Source organism: Saprolegnia diclina, assembly GCF_000281045.1.
Source record: "Saprolegnia diclina VS20 unplaced genomic scaffold supercont1.57, whole genome shotgun sequence".
Taxonomy (NCBI): domain Eukaryota; phylum Oomycota; class Saprolegniomycetes; order Saprolegniales; family Saprolegniaceae; genus Saprolegnia; species Saprolegnia diclina.
This window is the reverse complement of record NW_008246124.1, coordinates 257,090-283,812: the sequence shown is the minus strand read 5'-3', so window position 1 is coordinate 283,812 and position 26,723 is coordinate 257,090. Positions and strand designations below refer to the sequence as shown.

Sequence of the window (26,723 nt, the reverse complement as noted above, 5' to 3'; positions counted from 1 at the left end):
GGCCACGAGAGCGACGCGCTATTGACTGCCGCAGCGGCCAGAACGACGCGCTGGAGATTGCAACTAGTGTCGGCGCTAATCTGTCGACCGTTGGCGACGCCTCTGATTGGTCGCCTAGTCCTTATAATATCGAAGGATCCTGACGCTCAGAACCTTTCCAGCGCGAATGGCCCGACTCGCGCTCGTCGCGGCCGCCGTGCTTGTGTGGTGCCTCACTGCAGTCGCCTACGCTTCGTCGTCGTCCTCTTCTTCGTACTACACCGGCAGCAGTGGCTCCTACTCGTACGATGCTGGCAGCGGCTCCGCGTATTACGCAAGTGATGTGATCACGAAGCCGGGGGCGTACGCGCTCCCGTCCCAGTACGCGAACGCGACGCCAATGGCACTCCTCGACGTCGGCGGCGGCCACATGACCTTCCATTGGTACTGCTTGCATTCAGCTTCTTGGTGCTGAACGCCGGTAGGTTTACGCCGGCGACGATCGACTCGATGTACCTCGTGTACGTCAACGGGTCGCTGACAGGGCACGCGTTCGGCATCACGAGCGACTATACGCTCGAAGGCCTTGTCTGCGACGCGACGTACATCGTCGTTGTGGTTGACGTGGTCAACACCAACTTGGCCAACGTCCTCTTGGCCACGACGACGGCGGCGACGGCGCCGGCGACGCCGCCAGCACCCGTCGCGCTGCATGTCGACAGCGGGTACGTCAACATTAGCATTCTCTACCCCAAAGACACGGGCGGGCGTCCGATCGAGTATGCGGTGCAAGTCACCGCCGACGCCGTCGACCTCGAGCCGTTCGCACCTGTGACCAAGCAATCGGGGCCGCAATCTGCGACCGTGTACAGTCTGTTTGCCAACACCGAGTACTTTATCTCGGTGACCTTGACAAACGCCGGCAACTGGACAAGCCCGACAAGCTACCCCCTCGTCGTGACAACGAACGACGTCACGTACCCGAGCATCTGCCCGATGCCGGTGCTCGTGGCGGCCACCGGTGCGTGTTTCAAATGTAGTCTGCTATCTCATATATTCTTATTGGCAGCGGGTCTTATTCAACTGCGCTTGACACCGCCACTCGACACGGGTACGCTCTCTACTGTTATAATGAATCGGGTTACGATACTCCTCTTGGGCTGCGCAGGTGGCTCGGATATCTTTGGCTACCACATCTACGTCGGCGTCAACGGCTCCATGATGGAGGCCGCGTTCACGTCGATCACCGATGCCTACTTGTACGAGTCGGCACCGGGGCAAGCGTGGGTGCCAGAGACGACATACGATATTCAAGTCATCGCGATGAACGAGCTCGCGCTCTGTCCGAGTGACAACTCTGCACGCAGGAGCGACGCGCTTCGCGTCACCATCCCGCCCGCCCAAGTGCCCAGCAGTCGGTCCCTCGGCGCGTATCTCGTGGCGGCGGAGGCATCTCGCCTCACGCTGCAAGTACTCTTGCCCAACGATTTGGAAGGCGCGACACCTCTCGGCGTGTACGTTACGGCGACCCCGATCGTCGGCAGCGCTACGACGGTGCTCTTCCCGACGACGGGTGCCGTTGTGGCGACGATCGCCGGTCTCAACGCGTCGACAACTTACGCGATTGCCCTACAACTGCTCACGAGCCTCGGCAATACCACCGAGCGCAGCAATGTGCTGCAAGCCACGACTGCGCAAGGAGTACACGATGCTATGCCATATCGAGCGTCTCTTGATATTTGCGTAGGGGCTGCCGGCGGCTCTGGTGCAAACCACGGCTCTGAACGTCACGGCAAGTACGGCGGTGGTCGCGTGGGTGTATGCGAGTGACAGCGGTGGCGGCGTGCTCACTGGTATCGCGATCGTGATGCCGACCACACAAAGGTCACGCGAATGATGCACTGTAGAGTACCAAATGCAAGTGAATGCAAGCAGCGCGTCAGTATCGCCGACGTGGCTACCGCTTCCACCAAGTCCCGTCGCGACGATCTCGGGTCTTCTGGCCAACACCATATATCAAGTGACAATCCGGGTCCGCAACATCTTTGGGCTGGTGTCGCCAGCAGCATTTGCGCTGTTGACGACGGCGAATGCGACAGTACCCGGTCCTCCGACGAGCATTGCGATTGCGTCCGTCTCAAGCACCGCCCTCCAGCTCGCGTGGCGTCCACCCGAGGACACGGGGGGGCAGAGTGACGCGCTCATGTACTCGGCGACCGTACTTGCGGACGACAACGTCGTTGGCGCGTGCAGCAGCAGCACGCTTTTCTGCACGTTATACGGGCTTCAGCCGTCGACGTACTTTACAGTCACTGTGGTGGCCTCAAATGCACTTGGTACCGGTGCGGCCTCGGCGCCCATTGTCGTGCTCACGAGGTACTCTCCCTTGCGCTCTCCATTTCATTTCAACTCTGTGCTAGCGCGGTGACGCCACCGAGCGCCGTGCTCAACCTCTCCACCGCCTTCGTGTCGGGTGGTGTCATCAATGTGTTCTGGAGCTTTCCCTTGGTGCGTCGACGTTCATCCACGCCGGCAGTTTTAACTTGTCATCGTAGGACTCGGGCGATGGCTCGTCGACGCTTCAGTACACGGTTGCACGCAACGGTGCCGTCGTCGGCTCCGTGTCGGGCGCGACGACTTATACCGACTGTGGTGGCATTCTCGCTGGAGCTACGTACGAGTACACGGTGACGGCTGTCAACTCGGTGAGCGCGGGACCGTCCGCGTCGACGACGACCGTGACGTCGGTGATGCAGCCACCGATGGCACCCTCGATTTCATTGGTGCGCGCCCAGGCGACGGGGCTAACGTTTTCGTTTGCGCCGTCTTGCGACACTGGCGGCACCAACGTCTTGTGGCACTACGCTCTCTGGTATCCAATCGACGCACCGATGCCGTTGTCGCCGATGCTTGAGATCCCGTCGACGGCGTCGAGCTTTGCCGTTGGGGGTCTCACGCCATCAAGAATGTACACCGTCGTCGTCTGGACGAGCAACTACGCCGGCAAAAGCAACCTCATAATGGCAACGGCAACCACGACGACGGGACTGCCGGGGCTCCCGAGTGCTTCTCTCCTCGCTGCGTCGACATTCACGTTGAGCCTCGCGCTCTTGCCCCCGGCCAACTTTACCGAAGATTCGTGGCTGTTTCAAGCCACCGTGTCGCTCGCCGGCCGCGTCGTTCGCAATACGACGGTACCAGCGTCGGCGGCCAACTCGACTGTGTGGTCGCTCACCGCCCTCGACGCTGCGACGACCTACAACGTATCCCTGCAAGTTCTCACGCCTCAAGGAGCCAGCCCCGTGGCGACAGCTCAATTTGCAACTCTGCTTGACCAACCAGGTTGGCGCCCCATACTCCGAGGCGACTTCGAAACTAAAGATCACTCTAGGTGTGGCGTCGTTTGTGATGCCGGCGGCTTACTTGATGGACGGCAGAAACAGCACAACGCTGACGCTCGAGCGACTGTACGGAGCTCGAGGGGAGCTCGTCGTGCCGTTCTCGGTGTCAACTGCTCCCACTGGACTCTATCCCGTGTGCACCACGACAGGGTCGGCGACGAAGTGCACGTTTTCGGCCACGACCTCGACAACCCCGTCAATCACGTTTGACGCTGGGAACGTGACGCATGCCTTGACGCTGGAGACGTGGAACAGCCTCGTGGTCTCTGATGTCCCGCATACGATCAACATCACCCTGCCATCGGCGGAGAATGCTTCGACGACGGCCATTGTGTACCTTTATGGGTCTTCGGGATCGATCCAGGCGCCGGCTACCGTCGTTCTCTACGAAAATGCGTCGACTGCGTCGATTGCTCTGGCTCGTGTCGGCGGTGTGAGTGGTTTCCTCAATGCTACGGTGACTCCCTTGAACGGCACTGCGATTGTTGGGGTCGACGTCGGGGTGCCACCAACGTCAGTGGTCTTTGCTCCACGACAGACCACGGGCGTGATTTTGGTAACCAACATCTCGCAGAGTCGACAGTACAACCCCAGCGGTCGAAAGTTCCAGCTTGTGCTCAGTCTTCTCCCGGTGGGCAACGTACCACCGATGCCAGCCGTGGTTGTCAACGTGTCGGTCCTCGACGACCCGAGCATCGTCAAAGTGCCAATGCTGTGCGGAACCGTCGTGATGACGCAAGCTACGGGCACCACACTGACGCTGCAGTGGTCGCCGCCTGTCGCCGGCGTTACGCCCACGAGTGTCTACCGTGTATCCGTCGCGGGTGTTGCGGGCACTGTAGTCCAGTCGCCAATCGTAGTCACGTCGCTGAGACCAGGGATTGTTGTTTACAACCTCACGCCATCGTCCAACTACGTCGTGCAGGTGGCACTGGCCAACGCTGCAGGCGTCGGACCAGCGACACCGGCGCAGATGTTTTCAACGACGCCCCCGACACCACCGAGCTCGCCACAAAACGCGTCGGTGAGCAACGTTGGCGGTGGTGTTGCGACGCTGACGTGGGCGCCGCCCAACGACACGGGGGGCTACCCCCTCTCGGGCTACGTCGTGTCGGCACCGAGACTTCCAACTGTGACACTGCCCGTGACGACGACCTACGTTGCGTACGATCTGGCAGCCGTTACGAGCTACGTGTTTGCCGTCAGCGCGATCACAGCGCCCAGCATGCCTACGGGTGCGCCAGTGTACGTTCCAGTCACAACGGCAGCGATGGAGTTGCCGTCGTCGCCACCGACACCGGTCCAAGTCAACGCCACGGGCGGCGCGCTGTCGTTCACTCTGATGTTGCCACGGAACACGGGGGGTGGCCCCATTCTCGACGTCTCGTTATACTTGGCGTCGGGCAAGGCGTCGCCGGTGCGCGCGTGCTCGGGGCTTCAGCTCTCGTGTACCATCTACGGTTTGGCGTTCAACACTGCGTACAGCGTCTACACGGTGGCGACAAACGCGCTGGTACAGTGTTTGGTCGAAACATAACGCCCATGCGCAAACTGTGTGTAGGGTGCGAGCCTGCCGAGCCGCTCCCAGACGGTATTGACGGCTTCGGTCATGTCCCTTCCGAGTGCGCCGGCGACTCCCGTGCTTGTTCGCGTGTCGGGGGGCACCGTTTGGCTCAGTTGGACGCCGCCGACTGACTTTGGTGGCACACCGCTGCTCACAGGGTACCAAGTGCTCCTGCGCGCCAATGTCGTGTCGGTGTTTGGCGTTGTCCAGTGGACCGCGTCGACGGTCGTTGCGGACGTCGCCTTGTCTGATGCCGTGCCGCCCGTGTCCCAGCTCAACATTACCGGCTTGACCAACGACACGCTCTACGCGTTTTCCATCGTGGCCCTCAACCCGGTGTCGGCCTGTCGCAGCGATGCCGACTCCATGCCGAGTCCCGAGCTGTTTGTGCGCACACTGGACCCCGGGGCACCGACACCACCAACGTTTGTTGTCCAAGTGGGTGCTACCGGCGGCGCCGTCAAGATTGCGTGGGGTCAACCGTATGACAATGGAGGCTCGGAAGTCACCAACTACACTCTGGTTCGCCGCGTTGGCTCAACAACGGTCGTCTTGGCAGCGTTGCCAGCGACGCTTCAAAGCTACCAGGTGTATGGGCTCTCGTCGTCAACAATATACATCTTTCAGGTCGCCGCTGTCAACATCGTCGGCGCAAGCAGCTGGAGCGATCCTCTGCAAGCAACGACGAGCGCACCGACACCACCGACGTCGCCTCAGAGTCTGCAAGTCGCATCGATTGGAGGCGGGCTCGTCGCGTTGGCGTGGCAGCCCCCCGTTGACACTGGCGGCGACGAGCTTGTGGGCTACAACGTCTACCGCAACGCTCTTCTCATCTCTGGGCAACTCAACATGACGTTCTTCACGGACGCCAACGGCCTCTCCAACGGCACGACCTACTTGTACACGGTGTCGGCAAGGAGCGCGCACTTTGAAGGCGGGGCGGCTTCGGTGTCTGCGTCAACGCTGGCGACGCCAGACTTGCCGCAGCCTCCCGTCGTTTCGGTACTGGTAGTCACGGGCGGTATGCTCCTGGTACAATTACGTCCGCCGGACAACCTTGGTGGTCAGCCGCTGCGTGCACTTTCGATCCTCGTCGTCACAACGGCGTCGGGCGTGGTTGCGAACGTGACAACGACGCAGGCAAATTCGTCATTTTACGGTCTCAGTGCCTCGACGAGTTACGATATCGTGGCGAGCGTGAGCACGAGCACCGGGTCGAGCACGCCATCAACGGTTCGGACGACGACTCTTCCGCTGTCCGTGCCGTCCGTGCCGTTGGAGCCACAGCAGCATGCTGTGCGGGGAGGCAGCGTGGACTTCTGGCTTCGCCTCCCACTCGACCTTGGCGGCGGCAGCGTTGACATGCGCTTATATCAGCTCGACTCGACGGGGGCGCTGGTCACTCACGTCTACAAGAATGCGACGCAAGCGTTTGCCGTCACCATTCCCGGGCTTGCTGCCGAGAGTTTGTACCAGTTTTGGACGACCGCAGTGAATGCTGCGGGCGAAAGCGTACACAGCCCCGTGCTCAACGTCATGACAACGACCGTATCGGCGCCGGGGCTTGTGACGGGTCTAACAGCGTCGTCCAAGTCGTATCGAACGCTCTCTCTGTCGTGGGCGGTCTCGATGGACACGGGGGGCGACGCGGGGGGGATTCTCGGGTACAACGTTACCGTCGCGTCGGACGCTGGAGTGCTCCAAACCCTCTCTACGTCAGTGTCGGCAATTCTGATTGATGGTCTCGTAGCAGCCACCACGTATGTGGTCCAAGTTGCCGCCGAAAATGTCGTGTCTTTTGGCGCCTGGTCGGCGCCCGTGAGCTTTACGACGGACGAAGCCAACCCGGGTGAGCTTCAGATGGCGTCAGCGACAATATCGGTGCGGGAAGACCAAGGAACAGTCTCGATAACAGTGCTCCGGACAAACGGGGCAGCTGGTGACATTGGCTGCAACGTAACTGTGACGGCGATCAGTGCGCTGCTCGATGTCGACTTTGCGCTGCCGAGCACGACGTCGGTGGAGTTTCCCGACGGCATCACGTTCCAGTCGTTCTCGGTTCCAATTTTCCACGACACGGTGTACAACAACCTCGCCAGCTTTGCCGTGACGCTCACAGACATGACTTCGGCGACGGGCAGCGTCGGCGCGAATGCAGCGTGTACCGTATACCTCCTCGACGCTGGCGACGACGGCAAAGTCGCGTTCGGGTCGTCTGTGTATACGCTGAACGAAAACGCCACCAGCTTTGAGCTTTCGCTCGTGCGCACCGGTGGCTTTAGCCGCGCCGTCACCGTCGCCGCCTCGGTTGTCGGCGCCCCGATGGTAGCGTTTGGGTCACCGACTGTCGTCTTTGCGGATGGCCAGTCGTCCGCTGTGCTCGTGGTGCGAGGAATTCCCAATGATCTTTACGACATGCCGTACCGAGTGACGACCATTCAACTGCAGATCGGTGCTGGCAGCTTGGGACGGCTGGGGTCGCTTTCTGTGGCCTCGCTGCGGCTGCTGGACGAAGGTGACGTTTCGGGTGCGAACGACGCGGGGTTGCCGCCAGTGTTCGTGAACACAACCGGCGGTCTCCTCACGGTCGCTGTGCAGCCGCCGTTGCACATGGGCGGTGCAAGCCAAACCATTGCCTTCTACGCTTTGACGACGTACCAGTTACCGAGCATGACGGTTCTCAGCGTGCAGAACCAAACGACACCGACCTTTGTCATCGGCGGTCTGAGTGCGCTAACTTCGTACGCTGTCTCGAGTGCGATGTGGAACACGGCGGGGTTTCCATCCATGGGGGCGTCGACTGTTTTTTCGACCAGCTACACGACGGGGCCCGTGTCGTTGCCCGGACCACCACGAAACATCACGACGACGACTCAAACCGGTGGTACGGTGACCGTGTGTTGGGCACCGCCCTTCGACACGGGCGGTGCTCCGAGCACGGGCAACCGCATCCTTGATGCCTCGGGCCTGATACTTGTTGATAATGCAAAGAGCGCATCGTCCTGCGCGCGCCTTGTCGGGCTCAACTGGACCGCCAACTCCAACTACTCGGTTGCGGTCCGACTACTGAACGCTGCTGGCGCCGGTGTGCCTGCCTCGATCGACGTCTCCACGGGCAACGTCTCTCGGCCCACTGGGCTACTGCCTGCGACGACGCCGGCTGTCGGCCCGGACGTCTTTCAAGTGGTTTTTCCGCTACCGGGCGACACGGGCGGTGTCCCGATTCAAACCTACTCACTTTACATCAACGTGACAAACAGCACTATGGTTACGACCGAGATAACGACGGTGCTCACGCAGTTTGACGCCGCCGAGAATACAATCGTAGTGAGCGGACTGACGGCCCTTACGTGGTACCAGCTGCTGTACACTGTCACCAACGCCAATGTATGTCGCTCGAATTTTCACTTCCGTCTCATCGTATCGTTGTGCCCAGGGAACCAGTGATCTCAGCCCTCCAACGTACGTGCGAACGAGCGTCCCGTCGATCCCAACCACGCCGCAAAGATTTGCCTTGGACCCGACGCAGCTGCAGTCAGGCGGGTGTCTCTCTGTCCAGTGGGCGAAGCCGATTTCATCTGGCGGTCTTCCCTTGGTCGAGTACCATGTGCTCATCAGCGCTGAGAAGGCGACGAACTTTAGCGTCGGCGCCGTCGTTCCATCCCCAGCGCTTAGCACGACCCTCTGCGGGCTGACGCAAAACACAAGATTTACGCTCAAGGTCATTGCGTACAACAGTGCGTCGTACTGCTACGGCAGCATTGACAAGCTCGAGGCGAGTCCACCGGTGACCGCAACGACGTCGCTTGCGACGCTGCCACTGAACCAGTCGGCGCCGCTACTCCAAGAGGCAACGGGCGGCGCCTTGCATTTGGTGTGGGCGCCGCCAATGGACACGGGGGGTATTCCGATCCAGACGTATCTTTTGTACCAAGTGACTTCGTCGGGGTTGATCTTACTGGCCAACACCAGCGACCAGAGTTATGTCGTCTACGGACTCGCTCAAAGCACCTCATATCAGTTTCTACTCGAGGCCCAGAATGCCGTGGGTCTCAGTGCACCGAGCCCGATCGCCGTCGTCACGACAACATCGACGACGGCACCGACCGCCCCCAGGAGCCTTCGCGTCGTCAACACCACGGGTGGCGCTGTGACACTTGCGTGGGATCCAGTGCTCGACACGGGGGGGCAACCCGTGAACGTATATTACGTATATCGCAATGGCGCGCGCATCGGCCAAGCTACGACTACACTAATGTACATCGATGCCGGTGGCCTCACCGCGTCGACGGCGTACTCGTACATTGTCGTTGGCTTCAACGGCCTTCAATATGGCGACCAAAGCAGCGCTCTGACGGCAACAACGTCAACGCCGACTGTGCCGTCCGCTTGCACATCGTTCAACATTGCACTCTTGGGCGGTGAGGTCTCGGTCAATTGGTCGCCCGGGGCCGACACGGGGGGCGTGCCCGTGCTGAGCTACCTCGCGACGCTGATGCTCAGCAACAGCACCATCAAGGCCGTGGTGACTGCGACACCGACCTTCCAAGCCAATTTTCTCTTGTCGCGAACCAACTACACGCTGTCGGTGCAGGCCGTGAACCGAGTGGGCGCCGGCGTCAATGCTACCGTGCCGACGCCAACGACGCAGCTCAGCGTCCCCGGAGACATATCGACACCGCCAGTTCTCATGTCGGTGTTTGGCGGCAACGCCACCTTTCTCATGACCGTCCCGCTCAACACGGGCGGCGGCGCGCAGTTGTCGTTTGTCTTGTACCAAGGCAATCGCGCTGCGGCCCAAGTGAGCGCGCTCAACGGTTCGGCCAACGCAACGGCGTACGGTCTCAACGCATCGACAGCCTACTCGTTCACGTACGCGTGCTTCAACAGCCTCGGACTCGGTGGTCAAAGTCCGAGCGCCTCGGCGACGACGCTCGTGGCGAACGCGCCTGGGCCCTTGGCGTTGGCGCCGCGCGTCACCGCCGTGACGTCGCGCACCATTACTTGCGCGTGGCAAGCTCCGTTGGACACGGGGGGCTCGACACTCCTTGTTTACGAGCTGCGGGCGGCGGGTCCGTCCGGCGTGCCAACCGTCTCTGCGAGCACGCTAAACACCCTTGCGCTCACGCTCTTAGGTCTGCAGTACGAAACCGCGTACACGGTGCAAGTCCGCGCATGGTCGACCAATCAAGCGGCCTCGGGACCGTGGTCGCCCCCTGTGACGGTGTCCACGGCCTCGGGCTCGCCCGGTGTCTTCTCCTTCAACACATCGGCGGCGTCGGTGATCAAGAACGCAACGGTGCTTACCGTCGTCCTCCAGCGTGCTGTCGGCACCATCGGTGACGTCACCGTCGCGGTGCAAGCACCGAACACGACGCACCTGGGGACTCAGTTTGTGCTGAACGCGAGCGCGCCTACGCAGTCGACGCTCCTCGTGGCCTTTCCCGATGGTACGGCGTCGGTGGTTGTTCCCGTCGGCATCCGCAACGACGGCATTTATCGCGCGATCCCGTCGGCGTTTGTGTTGCAACTGGTCAGCGCCACGGGCGGCGCCTCGATCGGTGCCAACAACGCAACGATGACCGTGACGCTACTGGACGCAGGAAACGCCGGGAAGGTGCGTTTTGCTGCCGCCAACTACGACGTCGCCGACACGGTGGGCATGCTTTCGATCCCGGTGTTGCGCTACAGCGGCGCCAGCACACCAATCCAAGTGCTGGCGAAAACAGCAAATAATGATTCGAACGCGCAGGTCGCTGCACCGGGCACCAACTACCGCCTCCCGACGACACCGCTCGACTTTGGCGACCGCCAGCTCACACCGACGCTCCTCAACATTACGATTCGCAACACCAGAATCTACAGCTATCCTAGCCTCGGCTTCACGGTGGCTCTCAGCATGTACGCTGGTGGCGCTGTGCTTGGTGACATCCAGCAGGTGTTTATCACGATTAACAATGGAAATGCGAGCTCGGCGCCCGGTGCCCCGCCAGCGCCGTCGGTTATAATGGTGACGGGTGGCGCTGTGCTGCTGCAGGTCAAGCTACCCATCAACCGAGGCAGCGCGGTGGCCACCATCTCGAGCTTCTCAGTGACGACGACCAACGTACTCACGCGCGTTTCAACGACCATGATCGTGCCGTACCTCAACAATCCCAGTATCTGGATCGGCGGTCTCCTGGCCAATACGACCTACACGCTCAGCCTCGCTGCCGCGCAGTCGGCGTTCATTGGCTACGGTCTACGAAGCCCCAACGTCACCTTTACGACCGGCGCGGCGTCGCTGGCCACGGCACCGACGAACGTAGCGGTGGCGTCGGCGACCGGCGGTGCTCTCACGCTACAGTGGGACCTGCCGCTTGACACGGGCGGCGTCCCGATTCTCAACTACCGCGTGCAGTGGACCGATGCCTCCAACACGGTGCAGGTAGCGTCCAACGCGCCCCTACAATGTGTACATTATTGTCATCGATAGGTTGTCGAGACGGGCAACGCCGCGCGGGTGTTTGTCATCACGGGCTTGGTCGCTCGCCGAGCGTACCCTGTTCAGATTCAGGTACGACAATATCGGTCGTCTCGAGCCTAATTTAGTGGTTCTAGTGCTTCAATGCCGTCCCGATTGCGCTGACGCAAGGCTGGGGGCCCTACAGCGCCGTGGCGTCGTTGAGCACGACCAGTGCTACGTTGCCTGGGCCGCCGATTCTCTCGTCGACGCCGACGGCAACAACCGGCGGCAGCATCACCGTGACGTGGGCACCGCCGCTGGACACGGGTGCGAGTGATACGCATGTATATGGTGTTCCTGACCTTGTGATTGTGTGGGCAGGCGGCGCACCAATTGTCGGCTACCACGTGTTTTTCAAGGCAGCGTCCGCGTCGAGTTTTGCGCAGGCCAACAGTGCGGGCCTCGTCACCCAAACCCGCTTTGCCGTGGCCCCGCTGCTGGCGTCGACCAACTACTCGTTCCTCGTACTCGCCGAAAACCCTGCGGGGCCCGTGCTGCTACCGGGGGTGTTCAACGTGAGTGCCACGGCTACATCGGTCTCGACGTCGATGGACTGCCGCCAAGTGCTCGCGACGGGCAACGCGATCCTCCTCGGGGTTCGAATATCATACATGTTGATAACGCGAAGCACTCACCTGCCATGTAGACGTCGTTGTTTACCGTCGGTGGCGCCGTCACAAGCTCGCTCTTCACCGTGACGCAAGCCAACGCTTACGCAACGCAGCTTCGAGTACCCGGCTACCGGGTCGGTGCAATGAGCAACGTCATCACCGCGACGACGATATATCCGACCAACCCGGCCGTGCCACCCGCACCGATGCTGACCGTCGTCACGGGCGGCGCGATGTACGCCACTGCCTCGTCCCCTGCCGACACTGGTCTTGCATTTATCGTCGATGCTTTTCTTGTTCCTCACAGCATCTCTTAGGTGGTATTCCTGTCACTGGTTTCGAAGTTCTCTTGTTGAACCTCGCCAACGGATCCAACACCACGGTGGGTACTATTGTCGACTTTTCGCTGACGGTAGATCTTAGTTGAATGCATCAGCCGTCGGGGCACTCGTTCGGTCGTCGCCAACAGCGCTGCAGGCGTCTGCACCGATCCGCGTCCAAAACCTCAGTCCCTTGTCGCTGTACGCTGTGGCCGTTGTCGCCGTCAACGCAGTGTCTGGCTGCAGCAGCTATGCCCCTGTGTTTAGCAAAGCCACCTCCTTCACGACAACGGTCATGTCGACGCCTGGACCTCCCGAGAATCTCGGCGTCGTCTTGGCCACAGGCGCGGGACTCTCGATGGTGTGGAGCCCGCCCTTCGACACGGGTGGCGCGTCCATCGACTCGTATACGCTTCAGATGCAAGACGCACCGACGAGCAGCTGGACGTCCGTGTACACAGGACCAAGCCCAGCGTACCGCATGGCCGGGCTCGCGACATCGACGACGACCGGCTGGCGTCTGCGCGCGACGAACGCCGTCAACACGTCGCTGTGGTCGACGCCGTGGAACTTTTCAACGACGGGGCCCAGTGTCCCTGGTCCCTGCATCCAGCCGTACAACGTTACGACGACGGGCGGTCGCATCGAAGTGGCGTGGGCACCACCGGCGGACAGCGGCGGCTCGCCGATTCTTTCGTATCTCATCGCGCGGGACGACGGCGCCGGCGGCCCGTTTATGTGGTTTGCAGTGGTCGAGCCATTCTATATCGCGTACGGGCTCAATGCTCTCACAACGTACCGGTTCAAAGTGCTGGCAAAAAACATGATTGGGTCCGGCGAGCAGTCGCCGATCGCGCTCTTGGCCTCGGGACAGCCGTCGCCGCCGGAGTTGCCGGCGATGCCAACAGTCGTCGCGGCCACGGGTGGCGCCGTGAGTCTCCAGCTGAGGCCCCCGCTTGATCTTGGCGGCGTCGATCCCGCGGCGCTTACATATCGGGTGTTTGCCAACGGCCAAAACGTCATCAACGTCACGTACGCGCAGGTTCTTGCGAGTCAAGCAGCGACGCCGCCTACTACGTCCCGTCGGCTTACGGTGGCGTCATCATCAAGTAGTGTCGTCGTCGCAGGCTTGGATCCGAGTACCGTGTACCAGTTTGGCGTAGCGGCAGTGACACCGGTCGGCACGAGTGCTCCGTCCGCTCTCAACGCGGCCGTCACCCAGCTACCAACGGCCCCCGTAGCACCGGCAGCGCCAACGCTCGTTGTCGCCTACGGCGGCTCTCTTCAACTGTCGTGGCTCTCACCGATCGACGAAGGCGGCTCCCCCGTGACTTCGTTTCGACTGGTACAGCTTCCGAGCACGACGGTCTGCGACGGCTTGATCTGGTCGTGCATCGTACCCAACCTGGCCCCCAACACGGCGTACTCGTTCTACGTCGTTGCTATCAACGCTGTCGGAGCCTCCCCGTCGAGCTCGGTTACGTTGACCAAGACGATACTCTCTGCCAAACCGTCGGCGCCGCGCAACGTTGTGGTTGTTAGCGTTGCGCCCGCCGGCACGAGTGCGCTCGTCGCGTGGGATCCTCCGACAAGCCTCGGGGGGCTCGCGCTCTCCACCTACCGAGTGATGTACACAAATGTCAACTCGGGCCTGGGACAAACGGTCGCCGCCGGCACGGATCTCAATACGACGTTAACGGGGCTGAGCACCGGGACGACGTATACCGTGACGCTGGTACGGCGATGTTCGGTCTCTCCTTTTTCATCCTTCTCGAGTAGACGGCTGTCAACCTTCAACTGGACGAGAGTCCTGCCAGCTACAGCGCGTCGCTCAAGACACCCAGCGGAAACGGTGCGCCAACGGCACCGACGATCGCCTGCGGTGCGTGCGACGCTGCGTTTGCACTGTGTGACATTGTTATTAGCCTCGTCGACGCGGCTGGGGCTGGTTTGGATGCCGGTGCAGGGCGCCGATCGGTACGCCTTGTACCGCAGTGGCACCTTGTTAGCGACAGTCTCAGCACCGCACTTTACGGACACGGGCTTGACGGCATCAACGACCTACTCGTACACCCTCAAATCTGTCGACGTTCACGGCGCCGAGAGCGTCGGTGTCACCGCCTCGTTGGCGACGACGGCCACGTCCGACAGTCTCTGCACCGCCGCCTATGGCTACGTCGCGCAAACTGCCTACACCAACAACCAAGTTACGCAATGGACCATTGCGCCGTCGGTCGCCTTCAGCAACCTGCGCCTCGAGGTTCAGTTTACGTATAGTTCGCGCTCTCAACGCGAAGTTTAGGTGCTCCGCTTCGACACCGAGTGCGACCACGACAGTGTTCGCGTCGAACAGTTCCCTTACGATGGGTCGCGCGTTCTCTGGGCCGGCGGCTGCACGCGCCTCAGTGCATTCTTCATCTGGAGCGACGGCGCGCTGCCCGTCCGGATCACCTTGCGATCGGACGCCTCGGTCACCAAATCGGGTTTCTCCATTCGGTACATTGCCAGCACGGACGCCCCGGTGGCGACGGCTGGGACGTGCCCGACGACCGCCGGTGTCATTTGCACCGACCATGGTCGCTGCAGGACGGACGGCACGTGCAGTTGCAACCTCGGTACCCTCTTTTATTATGGTAAAATCGAAATGACGCGGCGACGTAGGGTTCACGGGGGAGGACTGCAGCAACCGCCTCGTATGTTGCGTCGACCCTAAGGTCTGCGACAACGACATTTGCCGGCTACCGTCCTCGCAAGTGTTGCTCGTCGATGCCAATGCCGGCGACGACGCCTTGGGCACAGGCGCAATGATGAGCACTTCGGAAATCGCAGGCACCGCGGCCAAGCCATTTGCCACGTCCGCCCCTGCGCAACGACGCACATGCCACTAAGAACGTGTTTTGTGTAGGCTCACGCGAGCGCTGCAAGTCGCCACCAACGACACCACCGTATTCGTATACCCTGGCAACTATGGCGCGGCGAGTTGCGGACATGTGTTCACCGAGCGACGCGTCACAATCACGTCGCTGCGAGGCTCGAATGTGACCATCGTGACGTGCACCGGCACCTTTGGGCTCGATATAACGCGGTGCGCGCTTGTCATAACCGGTATAACGCTGGAGCGGGCGACGAGCGCGAGTCATGGTGCAGGGCTTCTCGCTCACGGCTCGCGCGTCACGTTTACGGACGTCGTGCTCCAAAACACGACAGCGGCTGGTAGCGGCGGCGGCGTCTTCCTCGATGCCCAGTCGGTCATGACACTTAACAACTCGATCATCGCCAATGCCACCGCGCGTCTCGGCGGCGGTGTCTATCTCAAGAATAGCCGGCTCTTTTTGACGGGCGCCGTCATTACGACCAACGTCGCGGGGTACGGCGCCGGCATCTTCACCCAGGACACCGGCAGCATCTCGGGCGACTCGGCCAGTGTCCTCTCGCACAACACGGCGAGCGTGTGTGGTGGCGGCCTCGCGCTCAATGGCTCGTCTTCGGACTTGGCCGCGATCACCAACGTCCCAATCACGGCCAACGCCGCGACCAACGGTGGCGGCGCCTGTGTTCTCGGCGGGTATACTCAAATTGCGTGGGCTACCACGGTTGTGCTCGACAACTTTGCGTCCGGCAACGGCGGTGGCCTCTACCTCGCGGGTGCCTTTGTTTTCAACAGCAGCGGGTCGACTTTCTCGAGCAACCATGCTCTCGGGGCCGGTGGCGGCATGTACTTCTATTCTGCCACCGGGGCCATTCTGGCCGATGACGCGCTTACCGTCGTCCAGAACCAAGCGCGTACGCCATCCGAGCTCGACCGCATCTCATATTCGATTTCGTAGGCGCGGGGGGCGGCGTGTACACGGAGAACAGCAGGATCACGCTGACAAACCTCGAGGCAGCGCTCAATATCGCGTCGGACAGCGGCGGCGGCATCATGGGCAATGCCTCGGCGCTGCACATGGTCGGGGCCAACATCGTTGGGAATTCGGCTGCCGTCGCCGGTGGCGGCATGCATCTCGTGCGCGCGTCGGTCGCCACCACGCTTAATGTCGCTGTCGCCAACAACCGCGCGACCGACGGCGCCGGCGTCAGTTTGGATGCGTCGGCTCTCTCCGATGCAACTATTGTCGGGAACACGGCGATGCGCTACGGTGGTGGCGTCCTGCTCACGGCCGGCGCGACGCTGACCGGGTGCACCGTTCAAGGTTGTTCGGCCGGTGTCAACGGCGGCGGCGTGGCGACAGTAAACAGTCCGTCGAGCATCATGACTGGAGTTGTCGTATCGAGGTGCAGCAGTCAAGCCACCGGCGGCGGCGTCGCTGTGTTGAGCAGTACGCTGTCGCTAGTGCAGTCGCCGATTCTTGAAAACAGCGCAACGACGGACGGGGGTGGTCTGTACATTGCGGACGGAGCTGTGACCGGTCAAGTCGATGTTAGCCTCTGCCGCGCCGGTCGCGATGGCGGCGGCATCGCTGGTACGGGCCGCGTCGATGTCACGGGCGCCACCATCGGGAGCTGCACAGCGTCCCGTGGCGGCGGCCTCGCCACTATGAACGCGCAGCTCACGCTCATCGACGCCAGTATATCGGAGTGCAGCGCCACCGACGTCGGCGGCGCTGTCTATGCCAGTGACAGCCGTGGGACGCTCCAAAACGCACAACTGACGCACAGCAAAAGCGTCAACTCGGGGGGCGGACTTGCTCTGTCAAGCTCGACGCTGCATCACACGGCGCTAGTCATCTCGACATGTACAAGCGAAGGCTATGGCGGCGGTGTGGCGCTAGATGCAAGCGCACTCCTTCCTGTGACGCCCACCGACATTGCGCAGATCACTGGCAATACGGCCGTCGGCGGCGGCAACGGTGCAATCACGGGAACCTCGACGCTCGAGGCAGTCAACATGACGACAGGGTTTGCGGCGCTCGGTGGAGCTCTCTACGTGTCGAATGGCACCGCGTCGCTGCAGCGTCTCACGCTTCATAAAAACACGGCGTCAACGACCGGCGGCGGCGCCTACATGATAAATGCGACCGTGTCGGTGACGGCCACGACGGTAACCAGCAATCGTGTCACCCCCGGTCTCTTGGGCGGTGGCCTCGTCCTCATCAACGCCGACGTCTCCCACGCGTCGGTCGTCGTGTCCCAAAACACAGCGGCCAAGTTTGGCGGGCTCGCCCTCGGTGGCGTCTCACGCTTCGTCGGCGCCAGCGGCGCGTCGAGCGTCACCAGCAACAACGTGTGCATCGCCTCTGTGTGTGGCAACGGTACCAACATCGGCATCCTTGTGGCGGCCACCGCCACCGTCGCGGGGGTCGACGTCTCCGGCGGTCGAAGCACCCTCGGGGGCAGTTTGTACGTCGACGTCGCGGCGCGCCTTGCCGTGTCGCACGCCACGATTAGCTACAACGTCGCGGTGATTGGCGGAGCTCTCTACGCTGCCAAACAGTCGTCGTCGTCTCTCACCAACGTGACGCTGGCCAACAACACGGCGACGAGTGGCGGCGGCGCGATCCGCATTGCGGGCGAAAGCAACGTCATCCCGGACGGCACGAGCGTCCTAACGGTGTCCAACATAACGCTTTTCAACAACTCGGCGTCCACCCGAGACGGTGGTGCCGTCTGGATCACGCACACCACCTTGACAGGCTCCGCCTTGCTCGTTGTCGAGAACGCGGCCAGTGAGGGCAACGGTGGAGCCTTTTGCATTGACCTCGGTAGCAACGTGGCTCTGGACAGCACCACCGTCTCAAAGAGTCGCATCAACGCCGACTACAACGGCGGGGTGCGTCCGTCGACTCGACGACTGAACATCACGGGTTGTTGTGTAGGCGTTCAACATTCAGGGCGGTAGCCACGTCGTTCTTACCAACTCGCTCGTGTCGAGTTCGGTGACGGCGCCCGACAGCGTGGCCAGTCTCGGCGGTCTCTTGCTCATCAAGGATGCGCTCACCAGCGTCGTCATCGAACACTCCCAGTTGCAACTCGGCTATGCGCGCTCGGGCGGCGCGATTTACATTGACGGCGCGGCGCTGTCCATATCCAACAGCACCGTCGCCAACTGCGCGGCCACCGAGTTTGGCGGCGGTCTCTTCATCACCAACGTGGCAACCGTCGCGATGGCAGCGTCGTTGCTTGAAAACTGCACCGCCAACTACAACGGCGGCGGCGTCAACCTCGACGGCGCGTCGCAGCTCGCACTCACAAACGCCGTCGTCCGGCGCAACACGGCCCAAGACCAAGGCGGCGCTGTCTTCTTGGACATTGGGCTCAAGAATGCGCTGCGCGTCGAGTCGAGTGTGTTTGAGCTCAACCTCGCGAGCGGCCTCGGCTCGGGTACAGTAGGATTCCTCCACGTACTCGTTTTCTTTACTTGGTGACGTAGCGCTCTTTGGGAGCCGCGACACGGCGACCACGATCCGCAACTCAACCTTCCGCGCCAACGGCGGCGTGACCATCTACGGCTACAACGAAGGCGGCGTTCTCTACTTTGAAACGTGCACGGCGGCGATTTCGACCTCCACCTTTGAGCGCAACGTCGCCTACTCCGGCGGCGCGCTCCAAATGTACAGTCAGGCCACAATCAACGTGGTCGACTGCGTCTTCCAGCACAACTTCGCCGCCACCGATGGCGGGGCCGTCGCCCAGGCCAATGGAACGCTCTTGCTGCAGCGCTGTCTCTTCTTCAACAACTCGGCGCTGGCGCTCGGTGGCGCGCTCTTCCTCGCCGACGCCGCCGCCGTCATGTGGGACGGTACGTCGATCCTCAGCAACAGCGCCGTGCGCGGTGGCGGCGTCTACCTCGGCGATGCGGCCTCGGTAACTCCTCCTGCTCCAAAAAGACACTAACAGGTCTCTAGCTCGTCGCGAATGACGGGCAAGTTGGCAGCAACAAGGCCACGATGGGCGGTGGCGTCTATTCGACAGGTCAAGCCACCGTGTCGATGATTGGCGTTCACGTCATCGACAACAACGCGTCATCGACCGGCGGTGGCTTTTACATGAATTCGACGTCGGGCATAGTGCACAGTTCATTGACGAGCAGCGGCAACACGGCGGCGCTCGGAAATGACGCGTTCTGGCGCTTTGACGAGACGACACCGGCGTACGACTGCGCCGGGTGCGCGTTCTCGGCCCCGTCGTCGCTCGCGACCGACCCGATGAACATCACGGCCGGGTGGTGGCCGCAAAACGTCACGAGCGGCGTGCTCATGACGACCAATGCGTCCAACGTCGGTCCAAATCTGTGGAGCCCCAACGCGTCGACGACGCCGTGGCCGACGATCTTGACGGTCGACTACTACGGCGCCAGAAGCGTGCTGGATACGCAGACCACGTGTCGCCTCTACAAGGACCTGCGCGAAAGCTATGCGATCGACTTTACGCCGGCGGGGCAAATCGCCGCGAGCGCCGGCTTTGTGACGTTTGCGCAGGCGCAGGTGGCGGCGACGGCCAAGTCGTCGGCGTTCCACTTCGACGCGGCGTGCACGCTCTACAACGACCGGCAACTGGCCATCGACATTTACATCCAGGTCAACCCGTGCAACCCGGGGTACTCGCTCAACGCCGGGTACGACTCAACAATTATTGGTCGTGCGCTGACCACTAGGGTGTAGGAAATGCATTCCGTGTCCCCAAGGCAGCTTTAGGTAATCGCTCTCCACATCCGCATGCCCAATATGTCTGCTCTAGTTTGGACGGCATCAACTGCCACCCGTGTCCGATGGGGGCCACGTGTCTCCAGTCGACCGTCGTCGGCACCGGCGTCGCGTACACCGGTGTCGACTACCCGAGCACGCAGCAAGGGTTCTTCTTAAACGATGCACCGGCGTCCAAGATGGGCGCGCTCTGCGACGACGCTTCGGCCTTTCAAAGCGGGGACCCGTGCCCCGGCGGTACACCGGAGACGCGCCTCGAGCGCATTCGGTCGTGCTTGAACGCGTCCACGTTCGAGTCGTACTGGCCGTCGGAGCGTATCTTTACGTGCTCGTCGGGCTACAACTTTTACACGTGCTCGGTACGCTGCATCGGTGTGTGCCCCGGGGTCTGACTTTGCTATCGCAGGTGGCGTCGGCGTGCAAGGCCAACATTGGCAAAGCGCTCGTCAATAGTCCGGGCGCCAAGTGCGCCGCCGGTTTCCGCAACGTGCTTTGCTCGTCGTGCGACCCGGGTTTCGAAAAGCTAGCCGACGGCTCGTGCACCGGTGCACCACAATAGCACCTCTGTGTCTCATGCTTGTGTAGAGTGCTTGCCGACGGCGTCCAATGCCTTCTACGCCTACATGATGCTGCCTCTGCTTCTTGTTGCGGTTGCCATTTTGGGCGCTTTTCTATACCTCCGGGCGGGAACCGACCGCGTCCTCATGGCGCAGGCCAGAGCGGCCAAGGCCGACAAGCCGTTCGAGTACAGCGTCGCCGACTCGGACGCGCCGTCGCATCTCGAGCGGCTCGTGCTCCGGCCGCTCGCAACCTTCTATAAGCGGGTGATGCCGGGGAAGACGCTCAAGCTGCGCGCGACGCCGGCCAACCTCTTCCAGATCAAGCGCCTTCGGCCGCCACCCGTGAGCATCAACCCCGAGAAGCTCAAGATCCTCGTGAGCTTTTTCCAGATCTTTGCGAGCTTTAAGGACACGTACGACATTGAGTGGCCGTCCGACGCTGCGGTCTTCATGCAATTCTTCCTCAAGTTCAACTTCAGCTTCCTCGCGATCCCCCACATTGACTGCGTCTTGCGCTACAACTTTTACGTCGACTTCGAGTCCGCTCCCGCCTCTCCCATTGCTGTTTCTAACTGTGTATAGGCTCACGCTCGGGATCACGGCTCTCTTCTTCGCGCTCTTGTACAGCGCGTACCGCATTGGCGTGCTCCTCTATCGACGCAAGCTGCACCGGGTCCCGCGCCACTGCCCGCGCTGCGGCCTGCCAAACTTCGACTTGGTCGCGGGAACGGCGCCCGTGCCCGCCGAGCCGCTCTCGCGCTCCGAGCGGCTCCACCGCTTTGTCTTTGAGAAACACGCGGCCGCGCCGCTCCTGCCGACGTACGCAGCCACGCACACGCAGTGCCCGACGACCCACGTGCTCGAGTCCGCGGCGATTCGCAAGCAAGTGGTTCGAACGAACCTGCGGCTCTGGCAGGCGCGGCTCCGGCTCCGGCTCAACTTTCAAACGTACTGCAACAAGTGCTGGAAGATCTTCTTCTGGCTCGCGCTCGTGTTTTACCCGGCCGTGAGCAAGAAGATCCTCGACCTCTTCAACTGCCTCGAGATCGGCGCCGGGTTCTACCTCGTGTCCGACATGAACTACCTCTGCTATAGCAGCGAATGGTACCTTCGCGCCGCGATTGGCGCCGTGGGCTGCGTCGGCTGGATCCTCGGTCCGCACTTGATAGCTTGATACACGCTTGATACTGAAATACGTGGGACTAGGGGTACCGCTCACGTGCTTTCTCATCTTGTTACGCGAGCGCCACGACGGCGTCCGCGCCAAGATGAAGCAGCTCAAGGACGGCAAGCACGAGCTCGCGCGCACCAAGTGGATCGACGCGATGAAGGTCGACTACGAGGCCAACGGGCTGCACTGGGACGAGCGCAACATGGCGTTTGCGGACGACCTCCTCTCGCGCTACATGATGAAGCGCAACCTCCGGGTACGAAGGACGTACTGACAGCGGTGCGTCACGCGACCTGTAGAACCCGAGCGTCGTCGCCGGCGTCGGCTTTATATACCACGCCTGTACCCATCTGCGATAGTCCCACCGTGCCACTGAGTTTTGGTGTAGACAAGGACGAGTTTTGGTTCTTCGAAATCGTCGACCTTGTCCGGTACGCTCCTCGACGATGCGCGGAAGACACGTTGTGGTCGTAGGAAGCTCTTCATGAACGGCGTCATCGTCTTTGTCGGCCAGGGCTCCATCACCCAAGTCGTTGTCGGCCTCATCATCATGTAGGACAGACCGTCTTCTTGTCGTAGCAACCAACGCCTTGCTAGCTTTATCTACATGTCGATCTTGCTCGCGGTGCAGCCGTATAAAGAAGGCTCCAACAACGCGGTCGCGGCCATGGCGCAGATGCAGCTCTTCGTCACGCTCTTTGGTACGCGTTTGATAGACAATATTGTCCACATATTCACGCTAGCCGGTCTCCTCGTGCGCATGAACGTCGGCAACGCCCGCAGTCTCAACCTCAACCAAGTCGCCGTCATCATCGTCGTGTCCAACTGCACGACGATCTCGCTCATCCTCGTCGGCGTGCTCCTCGAGAAGATCAAGGAGGCGCGCTTGCACAAGCGCATCTGCCAGCGCAAGTACAACGACGACGTCCGCTTCCACATCGAGCGGCTCTGGTGGCGCGCCACGTCCTATGCGCTCGCCGACGCCTACTTGGCCAAGGTGCGGACCGCCGACGCCCCGCCACTGCCGTCGTTCCGCGTCGTGCTCGAGCTCGCGCGCCGGCAAAAAGCTTCCGTCGACGTCGACACGTTGACGACCGAAGTCCGAGACGCCGAGCCCGCCACGTAGCCGCTTCTTATAGTCGCTCTGCATCCATGTATCCATATCGAACTTTCAATCTATCAAGCGTGATCGAGCCCGCACCGTCTCTCGAAAGCAGGCAAGAACGTCCACGAGAACAGAGTACGAAGTCAACGCAGTACGTATTAGCGTCCGTGGGGCGTGGACCGGGCGACGGTCGAGACGCCGTCGACGAATTTGGTTTGAAACACCACGTTGGCGTTGTTGAACATGCCTTCCTTGAGCGAGACGACGATGAACTGCGAGTGGCTGAAGTGCGACCGGATCATTTGCCCAATGTTCTGCGTGTGCGAGAGGTCCAGCGCCGCGTCCACCTCGTCGAGGATGTACATGGGCGCGGGCTTGAAGAGGAGGAGCGACAGAATGAGCGAAAGCGCGAGGAGCGAGCGCTGGCCGCCGCTGAGCTCCGTAAGACTCTCCTTCCAGACGCCGCCAAACGCCACCTTGACCTGGAGACCGTCGAGGATCGAGCCGTCGGCCGGCGGGTCGAGCTTGGCGCTCGTGCCCGGCAAGAGCGTCGCAAAGATCGAGCCAAAGTCCTTGTTGACCTTCTGCCACGTGATTTCGAGCGCCTCGTTCTTCTTCGTGTCGAGCTCCGTAATGACAGAGTTGATCTTGGTCTTGTCCTTCTCGATGATCGTGCGCTTCTCCATCAAGCTCTGGTACTCGGACTCGGCCTTCTCAATCATGCCCATCACCTTCTTGTTGATCTTCTTGGCCAGCGAACCCTGCGCGTCCTTGAGCTCTGCGAGCCGCGCCTTGGCCGCCCCGAGCTCCATGCGCTTGAAGTCAAAGTCCGACTGGTCGCGGCCAAAGTACTCCTTCTCGGTCGCGATCCACGGGTGCTGCTTCTGGAGGTTCTCGACGAGCGACGTCGCGGCCGACGTGTCTTTTTGCATGCGACCGATGCGCACGTCGATCTTCTTGGCCTCGAGGTCTGCGTCGCGCACGCTCTTCTTGCGCGCCTCCAGCGTCGCCTGGAGCCCTTTCAACTCCTCGTCGCACTGCGCCAAGCTCGCGCGCTGCGCCTGGAGCTGCGCCGAGACCTCGCCGAGGCTGGCTTCCATGGCCGCGAGCGCGCTGCGCACCTTGTCCGCCTCTTTTTGCAGCGAAACCAAGCTCGTCTCGGCCGACGCGAGCGCTTCCTGCAGCGCCGCCTTTTCGTCGCGCATCGTGTCGAGTTCGAGCCGGAGCTCCGCGATTGACTGCGTGTGCGTCTGCAGCGCCGACGCCGCCGAGACGAGCGACGCCTTGGCGTCCTTGAGGCGCACGCCGAGCGCCTTGAGCCGGCCTTCGCGGCCCGTCGCCATCGACGCAATGTCCTCCTGGAGGGCGCGGATCGCAGCGTCGAGCGTCGGCAAAGACGCATTCGCAGTCGCGAGGTCCGTCGTCGCCGCCGCTTGGTCGGCTTCGAGGCGCGCGAGCTCGGCCTGGATCTGGGCATACGACGTCTCCTGAATCTGCCGCCGCAAGAGCGAGAGTTCGTGCGCTTTGAGTTCGAGCTTGCGCTGCAGGTCGGCGTACGCCTTGGCGTCATCGCGCATCGCGTCGAGCTCGTCGGCGACAGCGTTGCGCTCGGCGCGCGCGAGCTCGAGGTCCCGGGCGATGGCTGCGACGGCGTGCACGCGCTTCAAAATCGCATTGTTGTTGCTCGGCGCCGACCCGCCCTGGAGCGTCCCCGCCGGGTCAAACGAGTCGCCTTCCAACGTCACCGTGCGCGCGCGGACGTCGCGGTGGAACGTGACGGCCTCGGCGGTCGCGCTCGAGTCACAGACAATCGTCGACCCAAAGGCGTACTCCATCGCGGGCGCGACCGCGTCATCAAACTCGATCAGGTCGAGGGCCGGCCACGCGTGGCCCCGCTTCTCGCGCGCAATGCGCTCGGCGGCCGCCACTTGGTGCGACGTCAGCGGCCGGCGTGAGATCTTATTGAGCGGAATGACGGTCACGCGCGACCGGAGGTTGCCGTTCGTGAGCAGATCCTGGCCCGTGTGCTCGTTGTCGACCACGATCTGGTACAGTTTGCCACCGGCCGCCATCTCGAGCGCGGTCGTATGCTTGCCGTCGCGCACCGACAAGAGCTTGGCGATCATGCCGTGGACGCCGCTCGGGTCGACCGCCCGCGTATCAAAGTCGAAGCGCAGACGGGCGGCGACGCCCGCGCTCGCGTCGTCCAAGTCGCGGTGCAACTGCCCCACGCGCTGCTGCAAGGCCTCTTTTTTCGAGCGCAGCTCGGCCTCGGCGCCGACGTTGAAGCGGCGCTCGAGGCCCGATACCTGCTCTTCGAGGCTGCGCACGTCGCGCAGGAGCGCGGCTTCGCTCGCTTCGATGGCCTTGTTCTGGCTCTTGGTCTTGGCCAACTGCGCCTGCTTGGCGGCCACCGACGTCACGTGGTGTTGCAGCTTAAGCTGGAGCTGCTGGATGTGGGTTTTGGTGGCCTGGAGCTCGCGCGTCTTGGTTGCGAGCTGGTCCGTGAGCGACTGCTTGGAGCTCGAGCTGCTCACGCCGGCGTTGAGCGCCTGGATCTCGCCGCTCAGGTCCGTGACGGCCTGCGCGCGCGCCGCATGCGTCGCCTCGATGCTCTCGCCTTGCTGCATCAAGGTCGATATCGACGCTTCTTGCGCCGCCATCGCGTGGTCGAGGTCGGCCGCCTGCTCCTGCAGCGTGCGCACCGTCGTCTTGGCGGCGCCGACGGTCGACGCATGGTTGGTCGCCTTCGTGCGCAGCTTGACGACGTCGCGGCCGATCGCGTCTTCTTTCGTCTTGAGCTCGTCAAAGTCGCCCTGCAGCTGCGCGTCGCGTGTGCTCTGGATCTCGTCCATCTCGTCCGAGAGCGCGTCGATCGCTGCCGCGTGCTCGGCCTTTCTCGCCTGCGCCGCCGCGAGCAACGCCTGCAGCTCCGAGAGCTCGGACGTTGACTTGCTCGAGATCGTCAGCGCCTTGGTGTAGTCGTACGCGACGCAGTAGCGCGTGAGGCGCTCGACTTCCGTGTTGTTGGCGGCCCACTGCATGTAGTTGCGCTTCTCCTTCCGGAGCTTCTCGAGCGTCGGCGTGATCTCGTCGGCGAGGATCTTGTTGATCTCGTCGACCTTCTTCTCCTTCTTGGCCATCGTCTTGAGCGCGGCTTGCTTCTTGTTCTCGTACATGCGCGTGCCGGCGGCCTCTTCGATCATGCCGAGGATCTCGGGCGGCTTCATGTTGAGCACCTTGGTGATGCGGCCTTGCATGATGAGGAAATGCGGGTTGTTGACGTTGAGCTGCACCGAGTGGAAGAGGTTCTGCACCTGGCTGACCTGCGCTGTGTGGCCGTTGATCAAGTACTTGTTCTTGCCGCCGAGCACGACTTGGCGCGCGACCGAGATCTGCTTGTACTGCTCGTAGCCCACCGGGCTCTTGGCCGCGTCGCTGTTGTTGAAGACGATGGTCACGCTCGCCTTGGTCACGCCGGCCTGGCCCTGCTTGTACACGAGTTCTTGCAGGTTGGCCGCACGGACCGCCGAGAGGTTGGTGATGCCCAGCACGAAGCAGATCGCGTCCAGGATGTTGCTCTTCCCGGAGCCGTTGAGGCCCGTGATGGCGTTGAAGCGCGGGTCGAAGCCAGAGACCACGGTCCGCGTCGCGTACGACTTGAAGCCGTCGATGATGACCTCCTCGACGAACATGCTCCGCCCCTTGCGCCTCCGGATACTGCGCTGCCAGCCCAACCGTGGCACCGTATCCGGACGCGCCAACCGGACTGGACGGTTTGGCGCCAGCACCGATTTGAATTTCTGCAAAGCTCAAACTCAAACTCAAATCCGAATCCAACAATCAAACAACGTTGTCGGCGCC

The 26,723-nt window shown here is 62.0% G+C and overlaps 2 protein-coding genes across 2 annotated transcripts; one reads left to right on the top strand and one right to left on the bottom strand.

The window, feature by feature from the left end:
- Nucleotides 1-162: 162 nt before the first annotated feature.
- SDRG_13240 (hypothetical protein) lies at nucleotides 163-22,948 on the top strand. Its single transcript, XM_008619317.1, has 37 exons — nucleotides 163-423; nucleotides 465-1,000; nucleotides 1,049-1,090; nucleotides 1,148-1,680; nucleotides 1,727-1,832; nucleotides 1,887-2,355; nucleotides 2,400-2,487; nucleotides 2,535-3,321; nucleotides 3,371-4,893; nucleotides 4,942-8,331; nucleotides 8,381-11,371; nucleotides 11,420-11,500; nucleotides 11,545-11,716; nucleotides 11,771-12,045; nucleotides 12,096-12,327; nucleotides 12,378-12,446; nucleotides 12,497-14,115; nucleotides 14,160-14,262; nucleotides 14,306-14,640; nucleotides 14,683-14,995; nucleotides 15,042-15,234; nucleotides 15,286-16,163; nucleotides 16,208-18,150; nucleotides 18,197-18,701; nucleotides 18,751-19,184; nucleotides 19,226-19,935; nucleotides 19,982-20,014; nucleotides 20,058-20,382; nucleotides 20,430-20,568; nucleotides 20,609-21,122; nucleotides 21,166-21,737; nucleotides 21,790-22,010; nucleotides 22,054-22,096; nucleotides 22,143-22,185; nucleotides 22,229-22,306; nucleotides 22,352-22,455; nucleotides 22,498-22,948. The coding sequence occupies exons 1-37, from the start codon at nucleotides 167-169 to the stop codon at nucleotides 22,878-22,880; spliced, it is 21,039 nt and encodes a 7,012-aa protein (XP_008617539.1). The 5' UTR covers nucleotides 163-166; the 3' UTR covers nucleotides 22,881-22,948.
- Nucleotides 22,855-26,576, bottom strand: SDRG_13239 (hypothetical protein). Its single transcript, XM_008619316.1, has one exon. The coding sequence runs from the start codon at nucleotides 26,552-26,554 to the stop codon at nucleotides 23,018-23,020; it is 3,537 nt and encodes a 1,178-aa protein (XP_008617538.1). The 5' UTR covers nucleotides 26,555-26,576; the 3' UTR covers nucleotides 22,855-23,017.
- Nucleotides 26,577-26,723: the final 147 nt, after the last annotated feature.